This window comes from Cervus canadensis, chromosome 6 (assembly GCF_019320065.1).
Source record: "Cervus canadensis isolate Bull #8, Minnesota chromosome 6, ASM1932006v1, whole genome shotgun sequence".
Taxonomy (NCBI): Eukaryota; Metazoa; Chordata; class Mammalia; order Artiodactyla; family Cervidae; genus Cervus; species Cervus canadensis.
Genome location: NC_057391.1, coordinates 69,154,663 through 69,179,307, shown reverse-complemented (window position 1 = coordinate 69,179,307; position 24,645 = coordinate 69,154,663). Strand labels below are relative to the sequence as shown.

Sequence of the window (24,645 nt, the reverse complement as noted above, 5' to 3'; positions counted from 1 at the left end):
CATCTTTTAAATATTCTCCAAATTTCATAAGCCCATTGGGTATTTTGAAGCACCTATTATCTCCAAAGCGGAGATGTAAATATGCTTCACAAATATTCAGTGGTTACATAAACACATAAGGTCTTCAGCATTTCCAGAGAATTATTTCCAGAAAATAATACAATTTTCTTAAGACATTGTCACTGCTTTTGCATAGAAATACATTTTCAGACATACATTTTCATTGAGAATTTAGAATGAGTTATATTTGATTAATACTTACCATTTTAAAGACACAACCAAAATGAGGAAGAATCTCACTTTCCATCACACTAGCTAGAGTGATCATAGTTGACGTCCCATAAGAGTGCGCCTGTGTTCCAAGGCCACTGGCACATATCGGGGCTTCCCTGGTGGCTCAAATGATAAAGAATCTGCCTGCAATGCAGGTTCAATCCCGGGGTTTTCAGGAAGATCCCCTGGGGAAGAAAATGGCAACCCACTCCAGCATTCTTGTCTGGGAAATCCCATGGACAGAGGAGCCTGATGGGCCATAGTCCATGCGAAGAATCAGGCATGACTGAGTGACTGGCACATATTAACTGGCCCCAAATAAAGGAGATTCTGAAAATCTCAATTAACATCCATAGCACAAAAGAATGTAATTAGAAGGTAATGTAATGAAATTGAGGAAAGCAAAATGCAGGCACAATTAACAGGAATTACTCTCAGGCTACTCAGGTAAATTTCAGGAGATTTACCAGGTTGTTGATTTTTGTTCCAAGAGAAGAGATAGAAACATCATTCATATCACTTGAAAATGCACTAGCCTCGAAGATAAGAAAAAACTATGGAACTAAGATAATTGCAGCCCTCTAGAGATAAATTAAGCAATAACTGTAATTATCAGCAATCAGTTAGTGTTTGTTCAATTTTTTTCATTAATTATAGAAATAAATCAGCTTGATGAAAATTTGTTTTAAATAAGAGGGAAATAATGTATAAGTCCTCCACCTAAACCCACCTCTCATTATTTTTGTGTATTTCTTCTATAATTTTTCTTTGCAATTTGCATAGAATGGTAATCACAATACATAGCAACCTAAGAGTTCACTTATCTCCTTATTTTTCATCTAGACTTCACCAACAAGGCCTACTCATTCTTTCATCTCTTGAATCTATCTACCTGCCTTCACCCACCTGCACAAGTAATACCCAAATCAAAGTCACCATTATTTTCCACCTAAACAACTTCAACAGCCTCTGAAATGACTCTCTGCATTCTCTCTTACCCACCCCTCAAAAAAAATCCTCCACAAGATTTAGAAGGCTATGGATGGTTTGACTTCTTGTTTTTAATCACTCTCTATTTGCTCTCTATATTTTAGCATCTCACCACTTCCTTTCAGCATCTTACTTCACCAGGCTCCTCCCCACTGGCTGAGAAGCTCTCCTCTCTCTAGGTTTCCTTCTCCTGTCCCCCAAAATCCATTCATCTCCTTTCAGGACTTAACTTATACTTTGCTCTTCAGAATGCTTTGCTTGACAACCAAACCTCATAATCCAGACCCAAATGTGTCCCCCTGAAATATTCTCTTCTAGTATCTCTTTCTTCTTCTTCTTAACACATTATAATTGTAGCTTATTGATGACTTATGTAATTATTTCTTTTAACAGTGTCTTCTTCACTAAACTAGAAGCTCCGTGAAATCAGGTAGTGTTAATTTTTCTTTGCCCTTTTGTCAGCATCCAATTGAATAGAACAGAATAGGCAATCTATAGTTTTGGATATCTGAATACATACACAGACAGTATTATATCCTATTTCATTCATTTAACATTTTAAGGCCTTCTGTATACTTTCATAGTGTTTTTGGTTACCATTTTTAACTATTTAACATTTAAAAATTAAATTTTCAATTAAAACCTGAATAAATTTTCCCAAATTCGAATCTATGAAAATACTTATTTTAAAAACAATATGCAATCCTTTACATCTCAGAAAAAATATATCCAGTATACTCCATCAGAATATAGTTAAATCATATTAATCCAGACATCATAAATTTTACATTTATAAAAACTTTGACCGAAGAGAAAGTAAAGCTTACTTCTGCGTTTTCTATTGAAGTAAAATTGAAAAGAAAACTAGCTAAATAAGATTATCATCATCGTCACCCTCATCATCAAAATATTTCAGGGGACTATTTACCTTACAGTTCCTTTTTTTCATTAAGAGGTTAGGAGAAGGATCTGAAAGGTTTTCTTTTCTAATCAGATCCCAGTAATGCTCACGCTGCTGGTTTTTGACACCTCAAACCGCAAACTTTTACTGAGGGATGACTTACAGGTCATAAAATTCACCTTCCTAAACACACCCATTCTAATCATAAACAGTTCAATACTTTTTAGTAAATTTATTGAACTGTGCAACCATCATTATAACCCAATGTTAGAATGTCTTCATTACCCCAGTAAGATTTCTAATGACCGTTTACAGTTAATCCCCATTCCCACCTCCAGTTTCAGGCAACAACTAATCTACTTTCCTTCTTTATAATTTGCCTTTTCTGGGCATTGCATATAAATGGAATTCACACAATAAGGAAAAAGATTATGAGAGACAATTGAAATAACACTAAAATAGATATGTGGCACCATCAGCCAGTTCCACTTCTGCAACTACTTACGATCTTGGGAAAGATGTTTAATTCCCTAGACACCCATTTCCCTATCTGCAAAATGATAGAGTTGCACTTGGAAAATTGTCAGTATTCCTTGCAGAGAATATTCTAAATCAGGAGTTTGGGAAGCTCTCCTTAGCCACCCTCCACTGGACTTTGTACTCCAACACACATGAAATTCATTTTGCTTCAAACATAGCTATGATACAGACATCACAAATTCAACAATTTAGCAACCATATCAAGCATATAGAAGGCATTCATTTTCTGAATTAAACTGAACTGAATTTGGTTGGCCTCCACAAACTAGGTTTCCTTAATCCTGTAAGATCTGGGAATTTTTTTTTTTATAAACTTTAATCTATTTGCAAAATGTTGAATAAATAAACTTTTTCCTAAAGATTATTTTCTCATTTTTTCAGAATCTCAAAAGGGCTCTTTTTAATTTAAATTTTTTTTTAATTGAAGGATAATTTCTTTACAGAATTGTGTTGGTTTCTGCCAAACATCAACATGAATTAGCCATAGGTATACATATGTCCCCTCTCTCTTGAACCTTCCTCCCACCTTCCTCCCCATCCCACCCCTCCAGGTTGTTACAGAGCCCCAGTTTGAGTTATCAAAGGGGCTCTTTTACCCACTGTCACTTCTATAAATAGCATAGGTTTGTGAGGTTAGTCTGTCTCTGAAAGACACTCAGCAATCAAAATTATACAAGTTTTAATCTGGTTTTAATCACACCATGTCTGTGAGGAGGGAAATAGGAATCTTTCATCTAATGAGATTTTCATGTATAGCCAGAAAACCATTCCAACACAAATTATTAATCCATTGCACATGTTCCTGCTAGGTCCTGGAACACGGCCTCACATTCTTGTTTATACTTGCCCCCTTCTGTCTATGAATGAACACATCAATACTCTTAGGTTGGAACTCTCAACCTAAATCAATGCTAACAAACGTTCAATATTTTCCTCATGTTTTCCTTTCCTTTGTTTACAAAAGCTACACACTAAACAGGTAGTAAAATTGTTTATTACTAAAATGATGATTGCTACACATTTTTATCTCCTTCATTAGTGGTAACCAAAACAAGGTCTCCAGGGGTCCTTGCTGACTTGGCTCTTAGAATAGTAATGTTAATAACACGACAATGTCAATACTTCTGTGTCTGGCAAACATTAATAATCAGATCCCCCTGGGATCCCATCAAAAGCAGCAGCCTTAATGGGATCTTTGTGGCTTCAAACATAAATAGGTTGGGTGGGTGGTACCTGATGTCTTTCAGGTCTGCCCAGCCACAGTGGCCCCAGTCAAAGAATATTTGAAAACATCCTTTTTACATTTCCCTTTGCATTGGCAGGGAATTTCACATAAGAAATGGGAGCATATTTTCTAAGCATGATAATGGATTCAAACCTTCTTAACTAATTATACATACACATGTGACCAATTTTATAACATTATATATAGCTATACAAATACAAATTGTATCTATTCAGTTAGACCTAAATAATAGTTATTTTTCTACTTTAAGCCAACAATGCCTGCATTTTAATTTTTACTTCTCTGTCTTGTTTAATACTTCCAATTTATCACTAAAAGATGTGAAAGTTTGCTTACTGAAGAATAACAAATACCCCTGCAGACTTCTGTTAACACAGCTCAGTTCAACTAGCATTTACTACCATAATGAATGGAATCCTACTTTCTAGTAGTAAAATACTACCTTTCATTCCAAAAAACATCCTAGTATGAGTCCTCCAATAGAGCAGTTAATGGAAAGGAAAATCCTCCAACTGATATGGAAAATGACATTTCACCTTGGTGTCCCATTTCTAAACAGAGTCCCACATAAAATACACATTTGGGGTTAGTTTCAGATTTGGCTGGGGGGATGGGAATTCTAAATGGAACTCACGCTAAAATGTGCTTAAAATTAATACCTGTTGGGTCTTTGACTATAAAGTCTACCCGTGGGAAAAACAAACATTTAAAAGGACTCTGACATCCTTCCAACATAGTGAGCTACAAAGTACATCTTTAATAAGCCTTACTTGTTTAGGGGCAGAAGAGTGATGGAAAGATTTGGGAAGATCAAAGACCAACTTAAAAAACAACAAAAAGAGGTTTTCTGCTTGCATCCCAGTAAGACACAGAGCTCATCATACTTTTCATAATATGCCTTATAATGCATGATTTGTATTTTGCTTCAAGATAATTTTAAAAGAAACATTCAAAGAGTCAATGCCCTAATGGTAAGGTTTTCTCCATCACCCTCTTTCTCATCAAGTGGCCCACACTATTGTGGAATGACAATTATAAATTACCATTCTGTGGTTAATACTCACTAGGAAAAATAAAAGAGAAAATCTGTTTTTAAGCAGATAGCAGTTTCATTCTATAAAACTGACATTAATTGTTCCTAAATAAGAACTGTTTTGAGGATCCAGAGGATTGAAAGTAAGAAAATAAGATTCAAAATGTTTTTGGAATCCCTAAATCCATACATTTCAAATAATACCCATCACCTTGACATTAAAGCCTGAATAATACAAGCTCGCAATTATGTGAGATTTTGTGAATAAAGCATTTGCTCCTGTAAGCAGGTTTTAGAGGAATGTGGATATTTTGATGGAACTGTATAACCATAGACATGCTCTTCATTTTACCTTAATCTGTCAGACTGAGAAAAAATCATGAGATTTTTAAAGCTGGTACTCCAATAACTAGTTTAGAACCAACTACTCAAATAGCTAGCTAAACATATGCTCATAGACACCCACTTCAATGCAGAAACAGTGACCTGTGCTACTGACTATTCTACACAAATAATAATCCTTTCTCTTGCCACCTACTCATCAACTGATTTTTTTTTTTTAAGGCATGTGTCTCTTTAAGGTATAATGAGCCTTGCTGACAAGAGAAGCATACAACCCAGTATCCTCTGATAAATCGAACTCATAGCATGATGGATCTCTGAAAGATATCACAGTGAGATCAATTGTTGGTGATGATAACATTCTTTAGCACATGCAGACCAACATACGACTGTTAAAGTTACAAGTAATTTCTTCATCTATAAGTGAAAATGACATGTTCATCTTCAATACATCAAAACCCCTCAAAGCTACCCACAAAGTTGATGAGACAGTTTCACTAGCTCCAGCAAAAGATGTGTGTTTAAGGCCTTCTCAGATTATCCAGGGAACCCATGCTGGAGGAGTAAATAAAGACTTTCAACTCACCAAACAATCAGCAATTGCTTCTACCTAAACTATCAAGGTTCACTGAGGTCTACCCAGAAGTCAGTCATAAGATTTCATAGTATGGCTAATTCAAATACAAAAACGCTCTGCCAAAAATTGACTCAGGACTATATACAGTATATACACACACACCCCACACACACACTATAGTCATTGGGAAGGTGAAAAATCATGAAGGGAATTATCTGCAGCTTTTGAAATAGTGATGTGTGTTTTGGGAGTTCTCAAAACTTAGGTGTTAAACATTTCCACAGCAGCTTGTACCTACAGAGAGCTTCAGATTTGTTTTTATTAATATTCTAAAATCACAGAAGCAGCTCAAATGCCACAAGAAGAATCTGTTTCTAAGGTAACTCACTAGGCACCCTCACATAAATAGTTTGGAAAATAGAGCTGCTCATATTCTGACTGTAAAGTGCCCAGATCTGTTGAAGGACTTTTAGTATCTGCCCAACCTTCAACCTAATGTCTCCCATCAGCAGCAATCAGCTAGCTGTGTAACACGGTCTTTTGCTGGGTTGAATTCTTGAGCAGGGGACAACAATGCATCATCTAAATTGCAAGAAAATAAACAGCAAAGGATGGAAAATTTAAAGAGACAGATCTATTTCCTCTTGGGCAAGGAAAACAAGAAAATGGATACAACAGGGTGTAATTTAGAAACAAAATCTCTTTGTTAATAAATGTTGAACCTGGGTGATAGGTACATGGGCTTCATTATACCATTCTCTATTTTCCTAAGTTTGAAAATTTCCATAATAAAAAGATATTTTTAAATGAATATCTCTTCCCAGTCTCTCTACCATATTACACTGAAGGAAACAGGGATTTAAAGATATTAAGTAAGCTCCTCTGATGGTTAATTTTATATGCCAACTTGACTGGGCCACAGTGCCCAGATCTTTGATCAAATATTACTCTGGATATTTCTGTGAGGGTGTTTTGTTTTTGTTTTTTTTTCTTTCCATTTATTTTTATTAGTTGGAGGCTAATTACTTTACAATATTGTAGTGGTTTTTGTTATACATTGACTTGAATTAGCCATGGATTTACATGTATTCCCCATCCCAATCCCCCCTCCCACCTCGCCCTCTACCTGCTCCCTCTGGGTCTTCCCAGTGCACCAGGGCCGAGCACTTGTCTCATGCATCCAGCCTGGGCTGGTGATCTGTTTCACCATAGATAATATACATGTTTCAATGCTGTTCTCTTGAAACATCCCACCCTCGCCTTCTCCCACAGAGTCCAAAAGTCTGTTCTGTACATCTGTGTCTCTTTTTCTGGTTTGCATATAGGGTTATCGTTACCATCTTTCTAAATTTCATATATATGTGTTAGTATACTGTAATCGTCTTTATCTTTCTGGCTTACTTCACTCTGCATAATGGGCTCCAGTTTCATCCATCTCATTAGAACTGATTCAAATGAATTCTTTTTAATGGCTGAGTAATATTCCATGGTGTATATGTACCACAGCTTCCTTATCCATTCGTCTGCTGATGGGCATCTAGGTTGCTTCCATGTCCTGGCTATTATAAACAGTGCTGCCGTGAACATTGGGGTGCACATGTCTCTTTCAGATCTGGTTTCCTCGGTGTGTATGCCCAGAAGTGGGATTGCTGGGTCATATGGCAGTTCTATTTCCAGTTTTTTAAGAAATCTCCACACTGTTTTCCATAGCAGCTGAACTAGTTTGCATTCCCACCAACAGTGTAATAGGGTTCCCTTTTCTCCACAACCTGTGAGGGTGTTTTTTGTGGATGAGATTAACAATTAAAACAGTGAACTTGTGTAAAGCAGATTTCCTTTCATAAAGTGCAAGGATCAGACCTGATCAGCTGAAGACCTTAACAGAGAGTGACCTCCCCTGAGCAAGAAGGAAAGTCACCAGTAGATGACCTTCAGACATCAATTGCAACCTTTGCTTTTTCCTGGGTCTCTAGCATATCAACCTGCCCTGCAGATTTGGGACATGCCAGCCTCTATAATAAGCTAAGTCCTAAAAAAAAAAAAAAGAAAAAAAAAATAGAACCAATATAATGTATTTGTGTGTTCATCTCTCTCCACCAAACAATGAGCAAGATGTGTTCTACCGCATCTAACGTCAATCTCTCCATCCTATCAATTAGTCTTTATTTTAGGCCCTTATAGCATTTATGATAACCTATAATTATTTTTATTTGCTTCTTCACTTTCAGTTTTGTCTTCCTGTCATTATCCAAAAATGGAATTTCCGAGAGAGTGGGGACTATATCTCTTTTTATCATTTTTTTTCCAGGATTTAGAAACTGAGTAACATAACATTGATACTTTTTTTTTAACATTGATTCTTAATAAATAATATTGAATAGATGAATGAATATTCTCAAACCAGTAACTTTTCAACTGCATTCTTTGGAATTTTTATCCATCAAACAAGGTTCAATCAGTCCTACTTTTATGGGTTTGTTAAGAGCATTCTCACTTATTTGTGTCTTAAGTCACCAAAACAAGTAACTAGACACCACAATGAATATTACCAAGGCTTATTCTGGTATTTAAACTCTTACAGTTCCTTACAGCTTTTCATCTCAGGTATAAGTTGAACCATATGAAACTTCCAACCTACAAAAACAGTAATTTCAAAAGGTTTGACCTAATATAACACATACTTAGAAAAATATGAAATAGCATAGCACAAATGAAAGCATTAAAATAGGAAGAGAAGATACTTTTCAATTTAGACTGTTAATAAGTGGACTTCCCCCTCTAGGCATTATTCTCCAGGTTGGGTCTTTTTTTGCATAAGCCCCACTGGGGAAGGGTGATAAGAAGAAAAGAGGGGCTATTCCATTTATTCCACTATTTAAGGACAAAAAAGTACAATGAGGGGCAATGATGGGAGGGGTTGAAGACTTCAACTTTATAAAAATAGCCAATTCATAATTTTAAAACAAACTGTTGTACAAACCAAAAGTTTATAAATTGTATCAAAAGCATTTCAGTAGTATTGACAGGTTTTAATCATCCTATTGGAAAAAGGAGGGAGGGGCATATTTAGCCTTTTCTTAATTCTAAAATACTTGATTCATTTAAAATTCATCTGATCAGTCCAAACCCAAAACCATCCCCACAGACCTGCAGGCAAAGAAAATACAACTTTAAAGACAGCAAACAAAACCTCCCAGAAAAGAGAATGAACTGTATTGCTTTTATATTATCCTTTAAGACACCTTTTTCAATGTATACTTTATTCATCAGTCATACTAAACATGAAGTACAAAGAAACCAACACTGTTTATTTACAACTGCAGGATGGGTACTTGGGTAAATGTCCTTCTCTATCTTAAGATGCTAATAATAATGATGATGATGATGAAACTATCCATATCCAGTATCCATACCCCTTATATATATATATTTACATCTGTTTCCAATCCCGATTCATACCATTTTGTAAAATTTGTCATTGCTCTTTCTTATTTGGGCACAAAAGGGAAATGGAATATAGGCACAACCATTCAGAAAACACTGGACAGTTACAAAGATGGATAGCCAGATTCTTCTGTCTGGGTCCAATATACTAAAATTTTGTAAAACTCAGAATCTTGAGTATAAATTACAGATGGTTATAATTTGACAACTTTGAGTAATCTTATAGACACTTTTTCTAAATGATTTTTCTTTTTTTAAAATCCCTGTGCAGAAGTCATCTGCTAAGAGTGCCATGGTATACATTGGGGTGATAGAGAGGGGAGGCATCCTAAAGGAAAAGCTTGCCTGCTGACCAAGACAGAACTGAAATAAACCAGTCAGGGAAAGAAATGGGTGGGGAACCAGCAGATGGATACTTTGTGGGCAGAAGGAAATGTGAATTGGGCCAGCATTAACATTGCTCAAGCTCTATCCTCTCCAACCTGAAAGGGGATGTCAGCAATGAACACACCCCTTCCATCCATGGCATTCCACCGCAGCCACATCTTTAAATTACCTGGTATTCTTTTTAAACCTGTACAGTTTGCCTCACCACTGTCACTCCTTATTCTGATATAATTAGTTTGCAGTGGGATTTGATCACTGGTAGTTTTTTAAAAGCCTCCCAGGATTGAGACTCAGTGTAGTTCAACTGGGCTCACAGCTGGAAAGCACTCTGTCTGCTGATTATAGTCTATACCAAAAATATCTGACCAGCTTTTGTTATCTCTCTTTGTAAGAATCATTCTAACCCAGATGGAGAATGTGAAATACCACTATTCAAGGAAAATGGCGAAAGAAAAAATTTCTATTCAATTCTTCATCAACTCTCCTAATGCTAAATGGTGATCCCTAAAAAGATATGTCCATGTTCTAGTCCCTGAAACCTTGAATGGTGGAAAGATATTTTCAGGTGTGACTATATTAAGGATCTTGAGATCTTCCTAGATTATCAGGGTGAGACCTAAATCCAATGACAAGTGGCAGAGAGAAGACACACATAGGAGGAGGTAACGTGAAGATGGAAGCAGAGACGGGCATGATGCAGGCATAAGCCCAAGAATGCCGAGGATGGTTGGCAGCCACTTGATCTGGGAGAGAGTGTGGACACCTTGATTTCAGACCTCTGGTCCCCAGAACTGTGTGGAAAATCAATTTATGTTCTTTTAAGACACCAAGTTTGTGATAATTTGTGTGGCAGCCACAGGAAACCAAACCATCCTCCAAATCCTCCCTTTCCCCTACTTTCTCCCATCCCAGAAGTTCAAAAGCACGAAAGAGTGGCTTGAATTGAGAACGGGTGGGCAAAAGAGTAGTGCCATTAAGACCTTGGCCTCTGACATTAGGCAGTTTTTGGATATGAATCTCCACTTTGCCACTTAATACCTTGGAAAACAATTCATCTCTCAAAGCCTCTGTTGCCTCATCTATAACATGGAGATTTTAATAGTATCTACTTACTGAATTACACTGTAGGAAGGTTGTACATGAACATACTCTGACCTAAATGCAGAACTGAAACCAAAAGTATCTGACAACCACAGCCTTGACAACCCAAGCAGAAGAAGGTGGGGCTGGTCGGAGCTCCTACTAGACCAGAAGTTAATCATCCCATTGAGGTGAAGGGATGGGAGTAGTCTTGAGGAGGAACTGGCCAGTTGGGCTTTCCAACCAACTGGTAGCTAGGGAGACACTGTCACATGTGAACCACCTCACTCCCGAGCTCCAGCTGACACAGCTGACTGCTGAGCCCTGGCTGAGCACTGGCTTTGCCTAAATGTACAAAATCTGTCAACACCTTATCTGGGTTTCCCAGGTGACACTAGTGGTAAAAAAAAAAAAGCCCATCTGCCAGTGCAGGAGACATAAGAGGTGCAGGTACGACCCCTGGGTTGGGAAAACCCCCTGGAGGAGGTCATGGCAACCCACTCCAGTAAGTGGGTCATGGCAACCCACTCTTGCCTGGAAAACCCCATGGACAGAGGAGCCTGGTGGGCTACAGTCCATAGTGTCGCAAAGAGTTGGACCCAGCTGAAGCAACTGAGCATGCATACACACGGTGTCTCATGGTGCTCTTGTTTCTGTCACCCCCACGCCTTCCCATGCTCCGTGGTGAGACACTAAACTTCAATTTGCTTCCTCAAAGTCAGTCAGTTTGGTTCGGGATCAATAATCAGTCTGAGGGATTTGCACTCCCACTCCACGCTCTTGTTCATCAGAGAGCAGTGGGCACAGATGTGCGCTCATTTACTATGATGTGCTATTCCTCCCTGCTGGTTCCCCTGACCTGCAGAGGAGTGTCAGCCTCTGCCTCTAAGCCTTCCCAGGGAAGGCTTCCCTAGGATCCTTCCAGGCAAGACAAGTACATAATTTGAAGACCCAGTGCAAAAATGGAAGGACCTTTGGTTCAAAAACCATTAAGAATTTCAAGAGGGCAACAGCAGAGCACTAACCCAAGAGAAGCGTCCCTTTCTGGCATGGAGTCCTGTGTAACAGGTCATGTGCCCTTGAATCCAGTCCTGGCTCTAGGGGGCTTCAGGGGGTATGCTCCCCAGCCTCTGATATAGGCCACCCCACCACAAGGTACAACTACTCCCTAGCAGGAAGACAGTGACTCTTAGACATCTACTGTCTTCTCTCCAGAGGGTCATGCAGAAACTCCTAAACCCTATGTGACATGAGCTACTCACTGAGGAACTGCTAGAAATCTTCCCCAGGTCTCTTTCCTCACATCCCCACCAGTATGTCCCACCTCTGCAGCAGCCATGCTGGGCCCACGTGGGACACATGTAGGGCAGTCTGCAGCCACCTTCCACAAGGGGATGCACATGGAGCTCTGCTTCTCATCACGTCCTCAGGCCATATTGGACTCCGATCTTCTCACTACACCCATGGCAGGTGGCCCCCCACACCCGCCACACTTCTCAGGGTCCAGGCAACTTTCAAACCCTCCAAATCTCTTTCCCTGTAGTCCTTCCAAACTATGGGATGCCCTTCCCAGCGATGGAAAGCCTTTCTTCTTCTCCTCCCTGCCTGGGAGGAACCACCCTCCTGTACATCTTCTATCCTTTCTACACTGTGCTTCTGGAAATGAAGCTCTCTGCTCCAACTTCTAAATGTTGCCTTTGATACATAAAGAAAGCTTCTGAGGGAAAAACGAACAAACAAAAAATCTTATCTCTCTTTCAAAGCTAAGATTCTTTATTATTTCACCATGGGATTTTTATTTTTAATCAACTTTTATCTCAACCCTGAACATTTCCACCAATTAAAAATGAGTAAAATTTTTAAAAAACACTGAACAATGGCTTCTTTGTGACAACCCATATCTACCCTTCCCCCAAAGCAATCACTACCAATAAATAACACAAGTACTTTGCATTAAGAAGTCAAATAATCCATGTAACAGACTTAGCAAGTATGAAGAGTAAATGCTAAATAAATGATAGCCATCAATTATAATTATCTAATTATTATTATTACCTATGTTATTAGGAAGAAACTGTTTCAGTTCTTTATCCCCTTACCTACATTCAGATAAATGATATGTGAAAATCTGTTGAATTTTGAAAAAAAAATATAGCCTAAAAGGCATTTTTGTGGGGTAAATTATTTTGCACAACAGTTTCAGAAAATGAACTGTCATGTCTGCCTAATATTATCACACAAACAAAAAAAACTATTTTATTCTTCAGAACCTCACACATATATTAGATTATAATGATTAGATTGCTAATATCCAGCCCTTTTTTGATCTATAAAAATGGAAATTTCATATGGTTCAACCTCAGAGTAAGATGGTCTTGTCACTTTTTAATCATTTTCATTAGGTCTCCTCCATTCATAGACTGAGACCTAGAGAAGAAATTGCTATGGTAACCCCAAGGATCAAATAGGACTGCATTGTAGCAATGGGGAGAAACCTAGCCCAAACTCATAAATTTGCAAGTGACGACTTAAGACCCAGAGAAGTGAAGTAAACCTCCAGAATACCACAGCCAATTAGTGGCAAAACTAAGCTCTGACTGTCTTCACTGTGTTTCTTTCTACCATACCAGGCTGCCTTCCTCCCTTCCTAACATTTGTCAAAATATGTTAAGAACATCCCATCTTCACTGAGAAGTCAGGGTTCTGCAGATGATAATTAAGGCAAACATCAAAAGTTAGATAAAATCTGGGCTAACGGCACATTTTTCAAAGACTCTTGATCAATAATAATTAAACATTCAAAGGAGAAATGTCAAAATGAAGGTGTTTGTTTCTTCATTGTAATTTGTAGATTCTCCTGATTAAACTATTTTTAAAGCTCCCTTTAGATGATCCCACTCTCAGTGTTGCTTGAGCTAACAGCTAACAGCTTATTGTTATTGTTTCAATATTATATTCAACTTATTTGCAAGTATAATTCATAATTGTTTCTAAATTACTCAGATAACATGTCAAACAAGACAAAAAGAAAATATCTTAAATAGCTCTAACCTTAGTTCTTTGTACTTATTAAAGTCTGAAAAGGAGAAACCATCACCGACTTTAATCTCCCAATTTAAGTAATGAATACAACATGTTCGTGTGTGATGTCACTCCTAGAAGCCACTACTGTGACTGGAATTGTGTTAATACTACACAACTATGGTTAAAGTTCTATTAGGTCTTTTACCATAGGCATCATGCTGGTATCTTTACAAAATTAATTCACATAATCGAGACCAACCCTGTAAGGGGTGTATTGATGACCCTGATATACATATAAGGAAAACATTTAGAATGGTTCCATAATTTGCCTCAGTCATACAACTAGTGAAAGTGAGCTGCTGAAAGAGGAAAGCATCACTATGAACCCTAACTCCATATCACCTCGTAACTAAGCAGAAGTCTCACCTACGTCCCAGTTGAGACAATAGTGGCTAAAGCATTTGTAAGTCCCAGATTTCGCATGAAAAATTCTATTTTAAATATTCCACTCTATTTTCAGAAGACAAGCCAGATGTCCCAAGTGGAGTTCAAAAACGAAGGCTACTGCAACAGTAGGAATGCCAAATCAACTGCCAGAACTACACTTTATACCCCTTCCATTATTCTCCCCTATGGTGATTTTAAGAGACATCACACTCTTTGATACTGTTTCCTTAAAAAGTGGAACTTAATCTCCCTTCCCCTGAAGATAGACTGTACTTAGTAAACGACCAGAATATGGTGGAGGAGATATTGAATGACCTTCCTAGACTAGGTCATTAAAAAACTGACTTCCTCTTGCTCTCCTCTCTTGGATCATTCACTCTGGGGGAAGCCAGCTGCCATGTAAAAAATACATTCAAGCAGCTCTGTGGAGGGTTCACATAGCAACTAAAGCCTTCTGCCTGGAAGTGAGGTCATCAGTCCCAATCAAGCCTTTAGATGACTGCAGCTGACATTCTGTTTGCAGCATCATGAAAAACTCTGATCTGTAATAACCACTCACCTAAGTTAAACCCATATTCATCAACTTTGAAAACTTTGAGATAATAAATATTTGTTGTGGGGTAATTTGTTAAAGCAAAAAGTAATTAATACATGACAGTGAAGTGAAAGTGTTAGCTGTTCAGTCATGTCCAAGTCTTTGCGACTCCAGGGACTATATCCCACCAGGATCCTCTGTCTATGAAATTCTCTAGGCAAGAAAACCACAGTGGGCTGCCATTTCCTCCTCCAGAGGATCTTCCTGATCCAGGGATCAAACCCTGTCCCCTACATTGCAGGTGGATTCTTTACCATCTGAGCCAACAGGGAAGCCCCATATTCATCAATTCTGAAAACTGTGAGATAATAAATATTTTTGCGGGGTGTAATTTGTTAAAGTAATAGATAATTAATATATATTTATTCCTAAATTATGCCTTTTATATAGCAAAGTAAACAAGTTAAACCATATCTACATAAGGTACCATATCAATAAATCAAATATTGTCATTGGTCCAGGCTATGGGATAGCTAAGCAGTGTTTTCCTCAAGGTCTTGCCCCAGCTCAAAAACATAATGTAAGACTGTCCCTCCACCAGTTCTGTCATGCCCCACCTATGGGCCACGGGGAAGAAGAGTGAGAATCAGACTAACAAAATGTTTTTTAAAAAGCCAAGTGGTTACCTATAAAATAAGAGCACTGTCTTTAAACGTCCAGCTTTTGTGTGATTATAATCACTTTGTGATAACATCCTGTATCACAAAGTTCTATCCTTCAGTAATTGAAAATAGAATATGTTCTTTAAGAGCCGGAAGCCGATTATTTCTTTCAGTGTGTTATTTTCCCCATTAAACTGAAGGAAGGAAGTTAGTAAATGATTTAGTAGATTCAATGAACTGAAAACCTCCCTCTAGAAAAGTGACTGTTGCCATACGAGGTGGGGAATGGCCCTACGCACTAAAAATCTCAGAAACAGCTAACTAAAGTGAAGTGTCAACATCATTCCAAAATAATGAAACCAAAACACATCAAGGCTCTTGTCAATCAAAATCCTTATTTTTTTCTTTCCCTTCAAGCTTTAGTCAGAGGGAAACTCAACACAGACATCTAAAAAGCTAAGAAGACAAGGAAGCGGTGGTCGGCCTTTTCCTGTCTGCTCTTTGGACCCTAAAGAGAGCATTACTTCCCTAAAGCTAATGTATTCTTTGGTAATGTCCATTCATCATGCTGCCACAGCAGCTGCTAAACTGTTCATGTGTGATTTCTTAATGGGGTCCATCCAGGAACAGTGATAATCCTTCCCTGACCAAAACCACAGCCAATGCCAAGCTCAGGAGAGCTTCACATTATGTGAAGCATAATGCTTACCTGGCCCTTCGCAGATTCCAGTCTTGTCTTTAGAGTGCTTTCTCTTCCCGCGTTGCTCCAGACATGGAAGGCCTCCTGTGGTCTCGAAACTCAGCTTCTTGTTGATGAAGAGGAAGAGGACAACCAGAAGGACAAGAAAGACCCCAGCTGCAGACAAGAAGCCGATGGCCTCGGGAGGGACTAGCAAGAGAACACAAAGGAAAAAAATATCACCAAGTGAACCACCTTTTAGTTCTAACAAGTGATCAAACTTATCTGGAATCTTCACAATTATTAGAATGCCAGATACTCTGCAAGTCCTGAACTGCTGGCATGCCTAGAACTGTGTACAGGGGAAAGGAAAAGGACTATTGCCAGGTACATCAGGCTAGGCTGGTTCCTAGATGACAGACCTCCACTCCCTTACACATGTGGCTTCTTCTGCCTGTAATATAACTTCTCTGGGCCCTATCCTTCTCTTAATATTCAACATCAAGCATGCAGACTATTAGATATCAGTCAAATGGGTTGAGCTTGAAATGGCTGACCAGTGTTATAAAAGCAAGTCTTTTAAAAACACAACTGCCTAAAACTTAGAAAAACTAATTACACAAGACAAAGTTGCAGACATACATCTGTCAACATCAGCAATTGGAGGAAAGTCATTTCCTGGATATGGTTTTTCTAATTCAACTAAGCAGCACATGATAGTGATGATTACCAGTGGCGACAAGAAAATTCCTAATCTGTGCATCCATATTATAAATTATAATTATATTCTGAATGCTAATATTTTAGAATTTTGGAAGATGAATTTTCATCTTCCCCTGTCCCCTCCTCATCAAAAAATTCCCAAACTTTAAATGACCCTGTGCTGCCCAGGTCCATAGTCCCAGCTATTGAGATCAGCTGTGAGGTACATAGAGCAGAAAGGTCAGAGCTACTTCCAGGTTGAGAGAAGACTCCCTCAAAGAAATGTCATTTGAGGAAAGACAACATTTCATAAAGAAATCCAAAAATCAAGTTGTATAAAGGAATCAATCACAAAGCAGGTGTCAGGAAGAGTTATTCAAGGCAGTTGGGTATATGCAAAAGCTTATGAAAATGACTCTCCTAAGAGCAGTTTTAATCCTTGAGCAGGTTTAATATGTGGATTAATAATATGAAGAAATAATATCCAGCTCATGCTACCTTCCAGATAAAGAGAGAAAGAATGAATCAAACCAGTCCCAACCCTATGAAAAGAGAAAAAATGGCACTGCCTCACTAAATCAATCTAGTGGCAAGCCAGAGAAAGAACAAGACAAAAATAGCTTTGTAGCCTGCAAAATGATAATAGTGCCTGCTTATCAAAACCAACATATATTGTGAATTTAAAAAGTATGCATGTATTGATTATTCCCTCTGCCTCTAGAGGCAACACAGGTAGCAACGTTTACTGGCATAGGTTCAGCGGTCACACCACCTGGGGAGAAATCACAATCTGTCACTTATTATCTGTGTGGCCTTGAGCAAATTATTTAACCTCTCTGTGCTCCAGTTTTCTAAGTAATAAAAGAAGACAATAAATATAACTACATTAAAGATTAAATGAGCTAACACAAGGAAAATAACCTGTATAGCACCTAGCACTTAGAGAGTTCTCAAACAGGAATTAACATCTTCCTCGGTAGCATCATTATCAGCTTTACAGACTTTTTAAAATACCTAGGAGCAGTCAAATACGAGATGGATGTGTTGCTTTGTACACAGGCTGTGCTCCACACCCCATTTCCCTCTCTTGCATTAAAGTAATTATCCCAGAGGGATGGGGTTAGGGATAAAGTAGGAGCCTGAGAATAGCAGCTACAAACTACTACATATAAAATAGATTTAAAAAAACAAGGTGCTATTGTATAGCACCAGGAGCTATATTCAATAACCTATAATAAACCATAATGGAAAATGATATGAAAAAGAATATGTCTGAATATGTACAGCTTAATCACTTTGTTGTACACCTGAAACTAACACAACACTGTGAATCACCTACACTTAAAATCATCTCTATCTCCCCCCCCCGCCACCAATTCTTGTATTTTCAACCACTTCCCTTAGTAGATACCACATCATTTTCACCTGCATTAAAAATTCACTAAGTATCTCCCATCCTTACGAGCCCCTCCTCGCCACCATATGTTCTCTTCAACCATAGCCCTGCTTTTTCCCAGTCACAACTGACCATCTTCAGAGTACCCTACACTCACCTCCACTCTCTTACCTCCAAAGCCTCTAGGATCCATTACCCAGATTCCCACTGATCTCCAAGTACCCAGTCTTACCCCCCACAAATCCCTTCTCCACAAAGCAGCCAGAGTGATCCTTCTGAAATAAGTCTGATTTGTTCAATTGCCCCACTAAAGCCCTCTGCAGTGGGTTTAATTGTGACCCCCAAAAGAGACATCCACCCTGAATCTCAGAATGTGACCTTATTTAAAATAAAAGGTCTTTGCAATGTAATTAGGGTAGGATCTTCAGATGAGATTAGCAAAATCAGAGTGGGCCCTAAATACAGTGATAAGTATCCCTAAAAGACACTGGAAAGGAGAAAACACAGAGAGAAGACGACCATAAGAAGATGGGAGAGAAGACTGGAGTTATAAAGCCAACTGAGGAATGCCAAGGCTTGCCAGCAGCCACCAAGAGCTAGGAGAGAGCCCTGGAAGAGGTACTCTCTCAGAGATTCCAGAGGAATCAACTTTGCTGATATCCTAATTTTGGACTTCTGGCCTCCAAAATTGTGAGAGAACAAATTTGTTGTCTTAAGCTGTCAAGCGTTTGGTAATATGTCATGGTAACCCTTAGAAACTAATTTACCCTCCAATGGCTTCTCATCACCCATAGGACAAAACTTGAATTATTCAACTTGGTTTGCAAGACTTTTCATGACCTAGCTGCTGATTCTAGCCTTTATCACTCATCACTCCCCAGCATCAAACTCTTTGTTGCCATCATATTCATCTATTTCTGGTTCCCCAAACATAGCTCACCTCCAGACCTTTGGAGAGACTATTTCAAATCCATGGAATGACTGTGCACTCTCTACTGTCTAACACTGATACTAGACTTCCTCTGAAAGCCTTTTTTGTTCCTCTTGACCAGGCTGGATGCTTCTACTATGAGTTCCCACCCACTGAGACCTCAACAGCTTTTTCAAGTGTTTTCAAATGTTAAATTTTCAACTTCATAAGAACAAGGACTTTGCCTCAGTTACCCAATGCGCTCTCAGCAGCTAACCTAGGAGATGCATGATACATATTTGATGCTTAAATAAATGTTGAATTCTTCTGTGCTATGACATGTTGATACATGGAAACTTCTGGAAAGAAAACATATACCTCAAGTAGGTCAGTAACACTAACAACGTAAGATATGATTTTTGTAAGATCCAGGTTTAGGGAAAAAAAGGTTCATCTATTGTCTATAAGCAGAAACATTTGCACCTAAATAATGCCATTCATTAGTGAAACTAAATCTTGATTTTTGAATACACTGTATTTTTCCATTATAAAACATAAAATCTACAAAATACAGAAAAAGATGATGACAACCACAGTTAAGATTTTGTGTACTTCCTGCCAGTCATTTTGATATTCAGGCAAATACTAATTGTCTGTATTGATTTTTTGTTTTTTGTCTTTATTGTCTTGTAAAAAAATTTTCTAGATAAAAACTTCTATTATTTTTTAGAGACTTAAAGAAAAAATGATTCATGCATTTAGTAAAATATTTTTAAAATATTGGAAAATGTTTTTTTAAAGATCATGTTGAAACTCACCACCTATCATTGTTTTCTTTTATATTTTCTTAACTATTTTTACCAACATTGACATACTATCTTATATTAATGCATTTAATTTAAAAACATTCACAAATTCCAGATTGAAGACAATATATAATATATATAATATTATATATATACATATATATATAAAATATATAAGGAATTTCAATATAAATCTCCAAAGATGAAAGAAAGAATTGGGAGAAAGCTCTTGTATTATTCAAAATAACTCTGCTTTTTGTAGATGAAAATATTTTTGTTAGTAATCATTCTTGTAGCAGTGACTAAACTATGGGTAGGTACAAAATTCCTGGGTAGGTACAAAGTTCCTAGGTAGGTACCAAAATGTCTTTCTCCTCAAAATTATCTAGACATCACTGCATTAACTTTTAATGTTTAATGTTTCATAAATGAATGTGACACTGCAGCTACTTTTTGTTACCATATGGGCAACAGAATTTTTTTATCTAGAATCTTTTCAATACAAAATTTTAATTTAATTTTTCTTTTAATACCAAAAATTATCAGAATGTGACTTTTTATGGCATCTTTTGTTGATTTTCCCTAGAATCTAGTCTTTTCACCAGCATATCCATGACTTTTTTAAAGCCTGGAAGAATTTTCTTCAATGATGTCTGATAATTTGTGCCAATTGTTCTTGTTTCTGCCTTAAACTAGGGTACTATTTCTTTAGTTACCAATTTTTAGGGTTTTTTTCTTCTGCATCCTAGCAGATCCCAAATATGGCCTACACTTTTCATTTAACTAAATAGGTGAACGTGTGCTGTTACCTACTTCTCTACTGTAAACTCAGTATATCTGAGTCAGTGGCAGACTGTGGGAGAAGATAAAGTCTTTAGAGTTGGATGATGAAGAACACTAGGATAAACACAAATGTAGCTAAAGCAGAGGGAAAACTTAGTTTGAGGAGTGTGGTTATTTCATGAGAGTTCATATTCCTCTCAGAATGTATCAATTTTAATTTCATCTTATTCTGTGTATTTATGAGTACTTAATTGGAAGTCTGAAGAGGTGCATGAGAGACTGGGAGCCAAATGCTACATTAAACTATAGTTTAGTGTATGTATCTGGTTAGCCAAAAAATTTGTTTAGGTTTTTTTGTTATATCTTATGAAAAACTTAATCAAAAATTTTGGCCAACCCAATACTTTCTATATGAGTAGAGTATCAAGGAAATGACTGAGAAGTTAGCAGTGACCTCAGACTTGTAAGAATTGCTTAACCAGGGTTGCAGACAAACTAATCTCTCTAAAAATTGTTAAAAATTACAAATATGACCTAGCAATTCCATGTCTAGGTATATATCCAGTGGAATTGAAAATACACACATTCTCAAAAAAACCTGTGAATGAGTGTGCATAGCATTATTCATAATAGCCAAAAAAGTGGAAATAGACTAAGTATCCAGACACTGATAAATAAAATGTGGCATATCCACACAGTGGAATATTATTCCACCAAAAAATGAAGTACTGATACATGCTACAGTATGGATGAAACTTAAAAAAACTACACTAAGTGAAAAACATCTGACACAAAAGGCCACGTAATTGTGTAATCGGTCCCACTTATATTAAATGGCTAATAGACAAATCCAAGGTGACATAAGGTATATGAATTGTTTCCAGAAGCTAATAGGGTAGTGGGAGGAATAGGGAGAAATGAGGAGTGACTGCAAATGGGTATGGGTTTTGTTTTGTTTTTTGAGGTAATGAAATTATTCTGAAATGAGATGGTGCAATGCTTGTGCAACTTTGTGAATATACTAAAACCCAGCGATAGTACACTTTAAGAGGTGTGAATTTTATGGAATATGAATTTCATCTCAAAAAGATGTTTCAATTCCAGTCTTTTAGTAAAGACTGGGAAGAAACATGAGAAAAATGAGTTTTCTGAGATTTGGCTTGGAAGTTATTTTCTTCATGTTTAAACACTGTATAATTTTATTATTTCAGAATTTAGAATTAAAAATAAAGTCTGAATATTATAAAGTATGGGAATTGTATCAGCAGAGCTCTAGCATCAGTGTGTAACACCGAGCACAGCAAGCCAACAGTTCTATTGGTCAAAGCCAGAGAGTTTGATGCTGCTGAGTTTGAGTCTAAACAAAACAAGGGATTTTGGCAGGAAAGCCTTACGTCATCTTGCATTCCATATATACAAATGCTATGATGAAGAACAAGCATTACATGTATCATCTGCTATAGATGACAAGGGCACATATGTCAAGAAACTTCACTGCCATCTGCAGAGTAACTCATCTAATTATTCCAGCAATTACTAAATTGGAAATCAGATGGCTGTGAAGTTCGGTCACATAGTTCATACTGAAAACTTCCTCAAAGTTATATCTCTCACGTTCCACTGGAGAGCCCCATCTGTTGGTTCACAAGCAGTGGCTCAAGGAGAAGACAGAGCATGCAAAGACATGAACAAAGAAGCCTCTGTATGTCACATGGTCAATGGATGTTTGTACATTTCATTCCACAGTTGCTGAAAAGGTTAAAAAAAAAAAGCTAGCCAATTGCAGCCATCTGACTCACAAGTACTAGATATAACATAAGAGAAAACTGAAATTTTACTTAACAAAATGCTAAGGCAGGGAAATCAGAAATAACTGAGCAATGATAATGGAAATAATTAAAGAGTAAAGTTATAATTTCTCAGGAATAAACTTTCTTGGCACTGTTCTGAAGATTGTGAGGAATCTCATTAAAAACAAGAGGAAAGCCTGATGTAAATCTAAAACTCTACTCACTTAAACACTTCTACCATCCTTGAGAGCCATCAACCTGACACTCCTATTTTCCATCACACCATTTTTATTTGATCCATCCCTTTAAAATGCAGCATTGGAAGAGAACAAGATGGCAGAGGAGAAGGTGGACATGGACTCTCCACAGATACATCAGAAATACACCTTCAGACACAGAAGTGCACGCAGAATACCAGCTGAGAGCGGACAGGAGTACCTGACCAGCAGAAAAGAATATACAGAACCACGCAAAACTCTGTAGGAGGAAGGAACTAGGGAGAAAAACAGGAGTGTTAGTAGGACTGGACCTGCCCTCAGCAGGTGGGGGAACTGAAGCAGGGGTCTAAGCTCCACATTGGGGCAACTGTCTGAGTCAGAGGAGAAACATTTAAGGCTGAGAGTCAAACAGCTGATCTGTGGCAGCCTAAATAGGATGAGAATCAGACAGTCCTTGCCACAGCCATACTTACCCCGGACAGGGACACCGGTCACCTGGAAGGTGCTGCAGCTGGAGCTGGAGTTTAGGGATTGTGGCGCAATCCCAGGGTGAGGGCTGCTGTTGGCTGTGGAGAGACTGATAGAGGGGATGTGAGGGAGGAGACTGTGGTGGGAAATGCCTGTGGAAGAAAGCCAGGCAGCCATGGAAGCAAGGCGAAACTGTTGAGTCGTGCATAGGGGGTGGAGCTATCACTATAGCCTCTCTCCCCACATGCCAGCATCAGCCGCTGAACAATAGAGAGGAAGGCCCATCAAACGCCTGATGCATTGAACTACTGAGTAGGGCCCCAACCAGGGGGGCCCCTCTATGTGCCTGACGCACCAAACAACAGAGAAGGTCCCCAGGCGAGGGAGCCCTCTAAGTGCCTGAACAGCGGAGCTATGGAGAAAGACTGGCCAAAGAGGCCTTCTGACCACCTACAAGAGGTGAGCTACAAGAGGCTCAAAAAAAGACTCTCTAGGGCTGTAACTCCTGGGACGGAAGCAGTCTGTGACCCTGCACACTTTGCACTGCGCCATCTTCACGCTCAACTCTCACGAAGGCAGAGCTGCCACAGGAAAAAGAAATCTTGTGTCTATGCGTGCAAGGTCACTTCAGTCGTGTCCAACTCTTTGCGACCCTGTAAACTGTGGCCTGCCAGGCTTCTCTGTCAGGGGGGTTCTCCAGGCAAGAATACAGGAGGGTATTGGCCAATACTGGTTGCCATACCCTTCTAGAGCACTCTATTTCCTGCTGCCCTAGCCGCCAACTCCCCTGAGTATCTGGTGCTGCCAGAACCCCTGCGACACAAGCAGCTACACCACTTCCACACCTGGCCCTCACAGGGGCAAACCCAAGTCCTCCAGGGCAGCCTCAGGAGCAACCCCCAGTGGACGACCCAAATGCATAGGTGGAAATAAAACCACAACTGAAAGCCAGGGGCAGTGTGGCTAAGGAAGAAGGCTCAAAACCTTCCCACCAGCTGGACAAGCTGCAGATTAAATCCACACGATCAACTAGGCAGACCCTGTGTCTGTAGAGTATATAAAAGCACATCAAGAGCTCCCACAAAAGAAAACGCACTAGTCCAGATAGCTGTGGACATTGGAGGCAAGAACATACAGGAGTAGGACCAAATTAGAATCTGAGCTGCCCCCACAACAGGTCCAGAGATGAGCACAGTGTTGGAGGGCATCCTCAGGAGGTGAGGTGGACTGTGACTCCCAGGGAGGGAAGGACTCTAACAGCAGTGACTCAAGAAAAACATTTATTATGCTCATGTTTTGACTTGTTCTGTAGATTTTTTCGGATTTTTTTTTTTTTTACTTTTTTTCCACCTGTGTTGTAGTTGTCGATTTTATTGGCACTATGAAATCTAAGTTTTTGAGGTTTTTTTTTT

General features: G+C 38.5%; 1 protein-coding gene across 1 annotated transcript in view; it reads right to left on the bottom strand.

The window, feature by feature from the left end:
• Positions 1–24,645, bottom strand: part of SYT16 (synaptotagmin 16) — a 277,720-nt gene that overhangs the window by 130,502 nt on the left and 122,573 nt on the right. The window contains exon 2 of the mRNA XM_043472245.1: positions 16,191–16,370. Within this exon, the coding sequence (XP_043328180.1) occupies positions 16,191–16,370 (180 nt within the window). The remainder of the gene's footprint in view (positions 1–16,190; positions 16,371–24,645) is intronic.